The sequence below is a fragment of the Castor canadensis genome, chromosome 9 (genome assembly GCF_047511655.1).
Source record: "Castor canadensis chromosome 9, mCasCan1.hap1v2, whole genome shotgun sequence".
In the NCBI taxonomy this organism is placed as follows: domain Eukaryota; kingdom Metazoa; phylum Chordata; class Mammalia; order Rodentia; family Castoridae; genus Castor; species Castor canadensis.
The window spans coordinates 63,645,600-63,657,982 of record NC_133394.1 but is presented as its reverse complement, the minus strand read 5'-3'; the positions used below and the strand labels follow the sequence as shown (position 1 = coordinate 63,657,982).

General features: G+C 38.4%; 1 protein-coding gene across 1 annotated transcript; it reads right to left on the bottom strand.

Annotated features, from left to right (window-relative positions):
• Positions 1 to 11,540: 11,540 nt before the first annotated feature.
• On the bottom strand, positions 11,541 to 12,176 carry LOC141410799 (neurotrypsin-like). The gene has a single exon (XM_074041118.1). The coding sequence runs from the start codon at positions 12,174 to 12,176 to the stop codon at positions 11,541 to 11,543; it is 636 nt and encodes a 211-aa protein (XP_073897219.1).
• Positions 12,177 to 12,383: the final 207 nt, after the last annotated feature.

Sequence of the window (12,383 nt, the reverse complement as noted above, 5' to 3'; positions counted from 1 at the left end):
GTGTAGACTGCTTTTGGTAAAATAGCCATTTTTACTATGTTGACTTCACCAATCCATGAGCATGGGAGATCTTTTCATATTCTGAAGTTTTCTTCAATTTCTTTCTTCAGTGGTTTGTAGTTCTTATAGACATCATTCACATCTTTTGTTAAGTTTATTCCTAGGTATTTGATTTTTTGGAAGCAATTGTAAATGGAATTGTTTTCCTATATTCTTTCTCAAACTGTTCTTTGTTGGTGTATAGAAAGGCTACTGATTTTTGTAAGTTGACTTTGTATCCTGCTACTTTGCTGAAGCTGTTTATGGTGTCTAGGAGTTTTTTGGTGGAGTTTTTCAGGTCTTTTAGGTAGAAGATCATGTCATCTGCAAAGAGGGATAGTTTGAGTTCTTCCTTTCCTATTTGCATTCTTTTTATTTCTTCTTCCTGTCTTATTGTTCTGGCTAGGAATTCTAAACTATGTTGAATAGGAGTAGAGAGAGTGGGCACATTTGTCTCGTTCCTGACTTTAGGGAAGATGGTTTCAGTTTTTCCCCACTAAGTATGATGTTGGCTATAGGTTTGTCATATATAGCCTTTATTATGTTTCATTCCTAGTTTCATCGGAACTTTTATCATGAAATGGTATTGATTTTTACCAAAGGCTTTCTCTACATCTATTGAGATGATCAAATGGTTTTTGTCTTTGCTTCTGTTAATATGATGTATTACATTTATCAAACTCACTTTTCCCACCACAAAGTCATAATACCCCTAAAGTAGAAAAGAATCCCAAGCCTTATAACAGCACATAGTTAAGTGAACATTCTAAGCCAGTCCTGGGTTCACCTGATTTTTACCCTAAGTGGAAAGGCATTCAGTAGGGCTGATTCAGCCTCCAGTGTGTGCACAGTATGCTTCTTTCTTCAAATGAGGATTGAGCACACTGTATTTTTTTAAATTAACAACCTGAGATCAGTGCTAATTATATTTTCTCTCTCCCTCTCTCTTTTCTTCTTTTTGATGGTTCTGGGATTGAACTTAGGGCCTTGTGCATATTAGGCAAACACTTACCACTGAGCTACATCCCTAACCCTTATACTTTCTCTTTTTATCTAGGCACAAAGAGAGTCCAATTATAATTTTTAAAGAGAGACAGCAGAAGAGAATGACTAGTATCAGATCTTGCAGTCAAATATTAGATTACATCACATATGAAGTTCTTATTATATATTACCTTCCATCTTCACATGAGGTCATCCATAAGAAACAGAAACAAAGTTAGATGCTCTTGCTTATAAATCAGCTGTAAATAGCTACATTATATCTTCCTTCTATTTGATTTGTTCATCCACTAGAGAACAATAAGTACATTTTCCATTTTTAACCTCAAACAATAATCATAAAAACTCTAAAGTATATGTTCAGAATTTCAAAAAGATGCTAGTTTTGAAAACATTGCCTAGTATTAGTCTTAAGATAATAGCCACTCAGCAGTGTGGTTTGTTATAATTGAATAACCCTGGAAATTCAAGTCCTCTTACATAGGACTCCCACTGAGCTGTCCCACAGCCCACAATCTGAGTCATTCTTTTTAGTCTTTAAAAAGTCAAAATTTGAATTCAAGCACCCCTAGCAAAGAAAACACTAAGTTTTCTTCTGACTTTAAGTGTTAATTAAGACCCTGCATTCCTCTTCTCACTCTTCTCCATGAGACTGGTTGCACAGCTAGCATTGGAACATAGCAATTGAGTATTTAATCAGAGATTGACTCTATCTCAAACTTAAAATTTCATAAAATTCTGCTGAAAAACATCCATGGTGTCCTTTATGTCATAGGTAAAGAATTTAAGAAATCAAGAAGAAAAAAATAAGTCTTGCAAAAAATTCTGATGTAATTTGCACGTTTCAAAATTATTATGTAAGGCTTTATGATAATTTTCCAAAAGTATTCTGTTCATATATTACCCATTCATTTCATTTGTACTGGCTTACCCACCCACCATATTATTTTCCATATCATCATCCTTAAAAAATTTAAGCATTTAAAAAAAAATCACATTTCTCATGACAAAGTCCAACTGAATTCCAACAAAAGGCAATAATAAATGGAGGTAAACACTGCACTGCCAATTCCTGATTATTCAGGAGAGAACATGGGCCTGGATCATTCATAGGACAGAACATCTCAAAAGCACACATTCTAAACTTTGTAAAGTCTGACTAAGCCACAGCAGACCCTGCCTAGCACAGTCAAACGTGTCAAGTGCAGAATGTGTTTAAAATGCAGAATGTCTGAAGAGTTCAAATGAACTTTACAGATTTTTAAATCACACAACCTCTTTTGCAGAGACCACAAAATATTATGGCTATCAAAAACACCAGTTTATTTTTTTAATCGACAGTTCATTTGTTCACCTCAGACTTTACTGAAAATGATATTTAAATTAATCTCTTATCCTCTTTATTCATTCCCCACCACTACCAAATTACATGTCAAAGGATTGGAAGAAAGTTCTAGCAGCAAAAACAAACTAGAATTCTACTTATGCATGTCAAGACACTTAAGTGCTTAGGCATTTAAAATAGTGCTAAAACCAAAAACCTATCAAGAAGAAATGATGTGCACATATCATTCAAATGAGTGAGGCACCTAGAGATGAGGAGAAAACACCAGTACAATGATGACCGTGACATTCTATGGCAATGATAGAGCTGGAAATGTTTCCAAGACAACTATCAGCTGCACCATCTTTTTGCAAATGCTCCAAACTTACTGTGAAAGCCTGGATTCATTTAGCTGCATCTGCTGTGTGGCAAGAACTGTGGGGTATCAGCCAATTTTCTTTAAAAAAATGAATACAAATATTTGTGATTCTGAAAAGGTAATTTGCATGTCAATGACTAGTGAATTCTCTGTCAGATTACACTCCCAGCACAGGACCAGCCAACTCCCCCACTACACACACACACACACACACACACACACACACACACACACACCTTCCTAGCAGTGCCCCTCTACAGATGGCTTTTTCCCTTGAGAGCCACAAAAATTTCTAGTGTTCCAAGCAAACCATCTACATAGATAAGTCTTTCCTTCCTTCCTCTTTCCCTCCCTCCCTCCCTCTGTCCCCCCTCCCTTTCCTCCTTCCTTCCTTCCTCCTTTCTTTTTCTTTCTTCCTCTCTTTTTTTTTTTCTGAGAAGGATTTTCACTGTGTAGCCTACTCTGAATTAGAACACTGATCCTTCTGCTTCAGCCTCTTGAGTGCTGGGATTATAGTACTGCACCACCATGCCTACTCACTGTATTTCTTTCATGGCATATAATTTTATGAAATTCTCAATTCTTCTAAGAATTAGTTGAAACACCTTTTTAAAAATATATGAAAGTGGCATGCAATGTATATCTGTTATCCCTGCACTTGGGAGACAGAAGCAGAAGCACTGCAAGTTCCAGGCCAATCCCCAGACAAAGTTAGCCAGACCCTACCTCAAAAGCAGAAAAACAGAAGGTCTGAGAGTGTGGCTCAGATGACAGAGCACTTAGTAGCAAGCATGAGGCTCTGGGTTCAATCCCAGGTACTGCCAAGGGGAAAAAAATAAAAAAATTTTTAAAAAACCCTCACAATGACAATTTAAAATTTACAATCTCAAACAGAGGTTTTAGGTCAACTGTATTAGTCATTATGAATGTATAGAGCCAATCAGTAATGGACAAAAGTCTGGAACTGTGAAGGTTGTGTGTGATGGCATATCAAAGAAAAGAGCCCCCAGAGTTCATGAAAGGAATTGCTAAAAAAACAAACAGACAAACCACAGTCACTCACTGCTGGTATCACAACTATTTACTTCATGGCAGAAAAGTACCAACGTGCAACAGTGCTTAGAATTCTGTTTCTTAATTCCTTGGCAAAAACGTTTAACTTATTGTCATTTTACTTTATATTTTTATTCTATGTTAACATATCTACAGCTTCATAAAAGAACATAAATATAACAGATTCATGGATGTATGTTATAAAAATTTGCTTCACTGACAACTTTGCTAGGAAATAGAAATTTGAAAACTGACATTCAAGGGTTGTCTTTAACCATCTTACCAGTCTCAATTAATGCAAGGTAAACTAGAAAAGAACAGCTAAGGGGATTAAAATTCCCTTCACAAATCTCATTAGTTTTTCTTCTTTAAGGCTGCTGTTTCTGAATTGTGCATGCCTAAGAGATGTCACAGTACTGATCGCCAATACCTATGAATTTGATCTTACTTGGAAATAAGGCCTTTGTAGATGATCAAGTCAAGATGAGGTCATTGGGGTGAGCCATAATCCATTATGTCTGTGTTCTTATACCAAGGGAAAATCTGGACAGAGAGACACGCACAGGGAGTATGCCATGTAAGTACTGGAGTCATTCTCCCATAATCCAAGGAACTAGGAGAGCACCTTGGAACAAATCCTTCCCCAGTGCCTTCAGAGGGAATTTATTCAGCCAACACCTTGATCTTGAAGTTTTTTTTTCTATAAGCCATTCATTCTGTGGTACTTACTGTAGCCCTAATAAAGTAATGGAACCATTATGGTATTAACCCTCCTTGGCCAGGTAGACAAGCTTCTTTTCCTATACTCCTTAAGTCAAGGAGGCCCAAAGGAAATATTAGGAACAGAATCAAATAGGTCAACTACCTTTATTCTGTACATTCAGATCTTTCCAAAAGAGAGCAACCGAAAAGATAAACCAATTCAATTAACTAATTAAAATGTACTAATAAACTAACATACACTCATTTAAAGGAAGAAAAAGCAGCAAAGACAAAGACCTATTCCAGTAGTTTTCTGAAGAAAATTAGTAATAAATATTTTTTAAATCTTTTAAAATAACAGTTTGGTAAAGAGGGGAAAAAATTCATGTTTTTTTCTACACACTCTCTGATAGTACTATACTATTCTTATCTATAATTATATTGACAATTGATCTATAATTTAAATCTGTTTTAGCACAGAGAAATAGTAAATTTTATTCAAATAGCCCCTGGTCAAATCATCTTTTAACATACAAGGCATTTCCCTGAACCAATATCCAACCAAACTATATTTGCCTCCATTAGTTCACATCTATAATTCATATTAACTGTTCATTTATTATTCATGTACCTACCTTTAATGCCCAAAAAAGTCTGAATTGGTCTAATTCAAAATGAGAGAATATCCTCTTGATAACCAGTTCTATCCATTACATTGTGCTTATTAGAAATTTATATATCTTATGAATTATTCCTTAGTTTAAAATATTCTATGATGTCCATTAAAGAAGACTTTATCCATGGTTAAGTTCTGGCATACTAACAACGTATGCAGGAAACTCACAAATTGTGTGTCCCAGAAACATTTACACATGCACAAGCGATGCTGTGTAAACAGTTCACTGCACAACACTGAGTGATGAAATTAACCGAATAGTAATCCCCTTATCTGTCTTACAGAGCATGGACCACAGAGAAGGGAATAAAAACATTTATTATTCTTGAGACAGCTCAACTAGAAAACACAGGTCAGTTGATCCTTTATTTATCTTGGGATATACTGCATCTACTGTAAACTCAGTGAGTGTTCAGTAATCTATCCTTGCCCCAATACAGAAATCAGTATTTTCCACCACCTTTGGTGTCCCCTTTTATGATCCTAATAGAAAGTATTCTGGAAGAATATGCCTGTATGGTTTGTATGGTTTTAGTGCTTTGAATACAATGAAGTTTTATTAATATTGTTGTATCAATTTGCAGGAAGGAGGAGGAGGGGATACAGGAGGATCTGCCCTTGAACACTAGGTGCTAAAGATGCAAAAATAAGCATTTCCTGATGTTCTAACATCATTGTATCAACCATGTAAAAGGCAGTCTACATCAGTTGTTCATATAGTAAACATCTGAATATTTGTTTACTATTCAGAGTAGCAAGAAAAGTTTTTAAAAACTGCTTCCCTGCACTTAGAACAAAAATGTTTAAAAAATATTAATAAATCATTTTAACCTAACAATTGAACTAACTTTGGTATTCTCAACTGTTATGGAATTATTTATTATAGAAATAAATCTGTCAGTAATATTTGCTGCAGATAGCATATTAAAACAAGACAATATGTTTTCTCCACCAAATCAGGGTCTAAATATTATTCATTTAGATACGGATAAAAAGAAAAGGATGTAGAATTTCACAGCATAGTATTTTAGATTACTTACTTTTTAATTGCACTGTTTCCCAAATATAAGAATAAATCCTAAACATGTTCCTTAGCAAAACCTGTTGGCTCTCCTTAAGAACTACCTTGCTTCCTATTAACCTAGGTATGGCTCATTGGCTATTCCTTTCTAGAGAGAATCATAAAGTAACATGTGATCTAGTGTTGGTCAATGAAATAGTAGAGGGGTCTGCGAAGAAATTCTAGAAAGTTTTCTTTGCTCTTTCACAGGGAGAGGGGCCTTTTCTTTCTCCTGTAGGTTGCCTTATCTCTAAGTGGAGCCTAAGGATAAAACCCCACATAGAAAGTAGAGAAGCCAAGAGAACAGTGTGGAACAGAACTGCCTCTGATGGAGGCAGCCAATCAGATGGACCTCTTGTAATATAAACAATAAATTTAAGGATGAGGATGTAGCTGTATGGTAGAGTGTTAGCCTAGCATGTGTGTGACTTTTGGTTCAAACCCCAATGCAATAAAATTTAAAAATTAATTAATTAAATTAAAATAGAAATTAATCTCTGACTGTTTCACTCATTTTGAATTGGGTTGTCTATTTTTTGCCACTGAAATCAATGTAATTAAGTCAAACCACATTCATATTCAAACTCATAATTATCATTTGTTTTCTTTCCCAAATTATTAACAAGTCTCATTATTTTCACAATCATGTTTATAATGTATGCCCATATTTTGCTTTTAATATTATTATAATTATTTTTCCATTTTATGTATGTAATCTTTACAGTTATTACTTTAGTGTAGGCATTATATCCATCAAAAGAAGGTACCTATAAATAGTACATTATTACTGGATATTTCCTTTTGTCCTCACAGTTGTAAACCAAACTACATTTGCAAAATTACCATAAACACACACACACAGGTCAGTGACCACATAAGTAAACATACTCCTGGCCAGGCAATATCTCATAAAAAGTAATAGAAACTGGATAACTTATTTTCTTCTTAAAACAAAAGATGTTCACACTACTTCAGAGTCAAATAATGCCCTAAATCTAAATGTTTTACAGAAGCCTTAGCCAGACTGAGCTCCATATTTAAAATCCAGCCAGGAAATATATCAAATCTGGTATTGCCAATAAATGTTTTTCAACACCTACTACATAAAATCAAGATGCAGAATTAAAAGGCGGAGAGGTGGGGGAAGCTTTCAGCTAACTTCTTAATTAACATTCTTTTCAAACAGCAGAAGAACTTCAAAGAGGACAGTTTATAAACAGTATTTGGCCGACAAGCCACCATCTCTGTTGGAAGGAAGAGATCTGCGGTGAGTAGGTGCATATGAGCAGATTAGCATGATTTAACAACCACAAAATCAGAACTGGAAATCATTTTGTTATGGTTTGGATTTTAGATGTTCCCCAATGGCCACATATTAAAGGCTTGGTTGCCAGCTTATGGCACTATTGGAAAGGTGGTAGAACCTTTAGAAGTTGGGGCCTAGTCAGAGGAAACAAGGTAATTGGGGGAATGCCATTGAAGGGATATTGAGACCCCCTCAAACTCTTTCTCTTTGCTTCCTGGCTGAAGTTGAAGTTAGGTGAGCAGCTTTGCTCAGAACCAAGTGGTTCTGCCTCATCACAAACCTACAGAGCCAAGTGACCATGGGCTGAAACTCTGAAACCGTGAGCCAAAATAAGTCTTTCCTCCATAGTGGATCACCCTTCTAATCCCAGCTACTCAGGAGGCAGAGATCAGGAGGATCAGTGCTCGAAGCCATTCCAGGCAAAAACTTAGCTAGACCCCCATTTCAACAAAAAAACCGGTGTGGTGGTAGGCTCTTATCATCCCAACTAAGGGAGGCAAAGGAGGAGGATCACAGTTCAGCCACCATGAGCAAAAAATGAGAAACCCAATCTAAAAATTAGCTAAAACCAAAAGTGCTGATGGTATAGTTCAAGTGGTAGAGCACTTGCCTAGCAAGCAAGAGGCCCTGAGTTCAAACCCCAATACCACCATATATAAAGAAATCTTTCCTCCTTTCAACTTTATTATCTTAGGTATTTTGTCACAGTGACAGGGAGCTGACTGACACAGATTGTCTCTGGTAAAATTTCAATTATTAGAAGGTTATCATTTATTCTGTCTGTTTTATCTATCAGTTGTCAACCTCCAAAGGTTTAATCCACTTGGTTGCTTGTGAAAAAGGAGTGTTTCTAGCACAGTGCCATGCAAGTTGCCCCAGCCACTGTGCCAGCCTGAGCCTGGAGAAGTGATTACCCTTCCTACTCAAGAAGCACTAACTTATCACAAGGACTTGTGGGAAATCAGTCAGTTGCCTGTTAAATCTCCCTGTAGAAATGTGCCGGCACCCTGGCTCACATTCAGTTAGTGATCTAGGTTGTTGTTATCTCACATTGGTCAAATTCCAATGGTGCCATTTTCTAAAATCACACAGAAAGTTACCATTGGGGTCCCTTGTGCATGCTACTAAGACTAGCAGGATGAAGTCATGGAATGATGATGTTAGCCCACATCATCACCACCACTACACATTCCAGGGGATTCTGAATGACCTCCCGTCAATTGTCACTGACCATGAAAGAGTGTCCAGTAGGCAAGGTAATTGAATGTACATTCCATTCCTGATCCACATGTGAAAATTACTCAGGACCCTGATGCTAGAGCCCAGACATCTGCATTTTAACAAATCCCTAGGTAATTCTAATGCTCATTACAAGAACCAACTCCCTGGGCTACCTAGGTATTCCAATCCCCAGAAACTTTTCTTTTTTTTTTTCACTAATACGCAAATTTCATAAGGCCAGAGTCTGGGCATCACCTTTCTTGTTCTCTGACATTTGAGCCACTGGAATGCCCTTGCCCTGCCCTGACTCACCTGAGATCCCCACCCTGCCCCTTCAACTTGGCTTCGACAAACTCTCCACCCAGAACACACCAACTTCCTCATTTCTCTGGATGCAACTAGAAACTGGCCACCAGTTTATTTTCTAAAGGAGGGACAGCATTACTATATATTGTTCTTTTCTTTGCCTTGGTTTTCTGTAAAGACAAAATATTTTTAAGGCATAAGAGACTGGAATTAATGTGCATTGTACTATAAACATAATTCCCCTTCTTCCTTTCTTTCTTCCTCTGAGACCAGTCCATAAGCTATCAAATGAGTATTACTATACTGCACAGCTATTTCTACATGGTATATAAGTAAAGAAACAGCACAAAATGAGCTGAGAAGTAAAAATGAACATATTCAACCTTATTTTCTCCTTCATTCCTGGTAATTTGCCTTTGGTATCTTCAACAGTAAAATGTTGGCACTCCTTTATAAGGTTGCTATGAAAATTAAAACAGAAAACAAACAAAATGCTTAGTCCAGCATCCTGTGCAGAGTGTGTGTTCAGTAAGTCCTAGCTGTTATTAAGCAAGGTCATTTTGTGTACATGCGCAGAGCAGGAAAAGTCCTTTGAATTAATTTGTTCATAACCTGCTTTTCTCCAGAGGAGAATACCAAAGTTAAGCGTCTTACCCAGCATTGCAGACTAAAAGCACGACTCAATCAATATTCTTTTACCACTCCATAATATTTTTGTTCGAACCCCCTTATTGAAATGCCAGAATAGTAAAGTTCTAAGGGTTGGAATCTGCAAGTCATTTCAAAGGTATGGGTTTTGCCCAATCAGACCTGCAGGAGTAAATGACAGAATGGGAGGCCTTGGTTATCAAGTCTGAGTCTGTAAAAGTAATTTGATTATTACATAGACAATTGCTTTCCTGATTTTGTTTTTGTTTTGTTCTTGGTGGGGGAGGGCATTTATGTCTCTCCCTGGGTGTTTTCTTTTGTTTCTCTTGTGTTCAATTATCTTACACACAGCTACTATGTAATGTTTGGGGTTTTGTCTGTTGACAGCTATGAATCTAAAAGCATTGAGAAAATTTAAATTTCTATCCAATTACAGGGAGTGGGGTGGTGGGGAATACTAGAACAAGTTATTCTCCTCATTAAGAAAATAAAACTGAAAGTTAATTATGTCTGAAAAAAAGCAATAAATCACTATAATTTTTTAAACTTAATTTCAATTTTAGTATGTCTTTACATAATTTAAGGAGAAATCGTGTATTCTTTCCTACACATTTATTCCCTAATAACTCTTCACCTTTATCTATTTATAAAACTAAGAATAATTAGAAGGTAAGATATCTGTCAATACAGCTCAATAGACTTGAGATTTTACTACAAATAATCTCTTACAGTAAATGAGATAATACTAGGGCTCTCTGTTTGATATCACTTCACCTCAATTTTTTATAGCTCATTGGCATTCCATCCACGAATCATGAGTATAGCAATGACTTCATTCTCTAGGATGAAGGGTAATTGATCTCAACCTTCCTATCGCTTTCCTTTAACTCAAAGCATTAATGCAATTGAAGGCACAGATAAATAAAATTCCTGAAGGAAAAGAAGGACATTGTGGAAAGTACCTCCAAATTACCTTCAAAAGGCACAAAGTACGTGTTTCAGGATCCCAATTCAGCTTGGATGAAAAACTGCCAGTTTTTTAATCTTTTAGGAAAAATTCAAACTTCAAAGGACACAAGATTTTTCTCCCCCAATTGTTATACAAGAAAGTATTAAAACCCCAACAATTTCAAAATAAAGAACTGTTTAAAGGCAAAATATTCACTTACATTAAATTTATTAATGTGATGCTTTTATTATCACACACCTAACAGATCTTACCAACTTTCTTTCCTGATGTTACCAACTAAGCCCAATTTCCCACGAATGACATTTAATGGCAAGTGATGTCATTGTTGAAAACTGCATTTAACCATGGTGAGCTGTTTCCTTATAGTCCTACCTCTTGGCCTTTTCTTTTTTCTTCACTCACTGATGACATTTACCATTCTGTGCCCCAGAATGTGACCAGTTTTGTATTTTGGCCTGGGAATTTTATCACACTTTTTCAAATACAGTGGTGGGAGCAAGGCAAAAATTTCACCGGTTTTCCAAATCAGAGTCCACAGAGGGGAGGGAAGTTTGCTGAAGGTCATATTACATTTACTACTTTCCTTTCCAAAATAAGTAATTAGCAACTTCATCTCTTCCTTAGCTTTTCCTCTTTTATGTTAATAACGCCCTCCAGGCAAGCTGATCCGGAATACAGCAGACAACCAACATGCACACATCCAGCCAAGGCTGGACACACATACACACAGTAACCAAAGACAGTGTCTAGGAACCCAGAACTCAAACCTTGCACAGAAACTGCCCATCTGACAACCTTCACACAAAGCACGCACGGCTAATTTAAACTTACTATACCAATATACCTCACTAGTATCAGCGGCAGCCAACCATCACACCGTGCCCCGAAATGCAATCCCATAAACTCCATACCATCCCTCTGTCTCCCAGAAACATCTCTGCTCTCCCCAAACCAGGTTGGCCCCGTGCAAGTCCCAAGTTGCTACCACTGCCCCGATGCCACTCATCGTGTGTGCAGTCGCAGTAACCCCAGTCCACCTTGCCGTGGGCATTTACATAGAAGCACCAGGGTCTGCCCACGCCGTCGGGGCTCCTGCAAAAGTTGTGGCGCTGCGCTCGCAGCTGAGCCCAGCTGGCCGGGGGTGAGCGCTGCAGGAAGGGTGGCACCTCTGCCCAGCGCAGACACGGGGCGCCAAAGTCTGTCACGTTGACAAACAGGCCTCCTGTGGGGCAGCCTCCTGGGTGCGGCCGGGGAGTGTGACCAGCCTGGAGCGCAGGGATCGCCCGCGGGGGGCGCGGGAGCGGAGGCGGCGGAGGCGTCCTCTGTGGCCGCTGCCGGGTGGGAAGGGAATAAAGGTACTGAGCACTTGAAGGGGACGAGTGGAGGTGGCGGTGGCGCTGATGAGGTGGATAAGTGAGGACCGGATCGACGCTGACCACTTCGGGGAGCGCCCCTAGAATGAGAGCCAGCACGAAACGCTCGGGCGTCATGGTGCCACCGCTGGGGTTTGGTCCATGCTCCCGGCTCCTCGGGTTCTGAAGGGGAGGAGAAGGGGCGGGGCTGCTGCGTCCCTGGACACCCCCTCCTTCCAGATCCCCCTCCCACACACTGGTGAGCCGACCGCCTTCTGCCGCCCACCCTTCCTCCCTAGCCTGGGGTGCCTCTGCTCCGGCCTGCGTTTCTGGCGGTGGGATCCC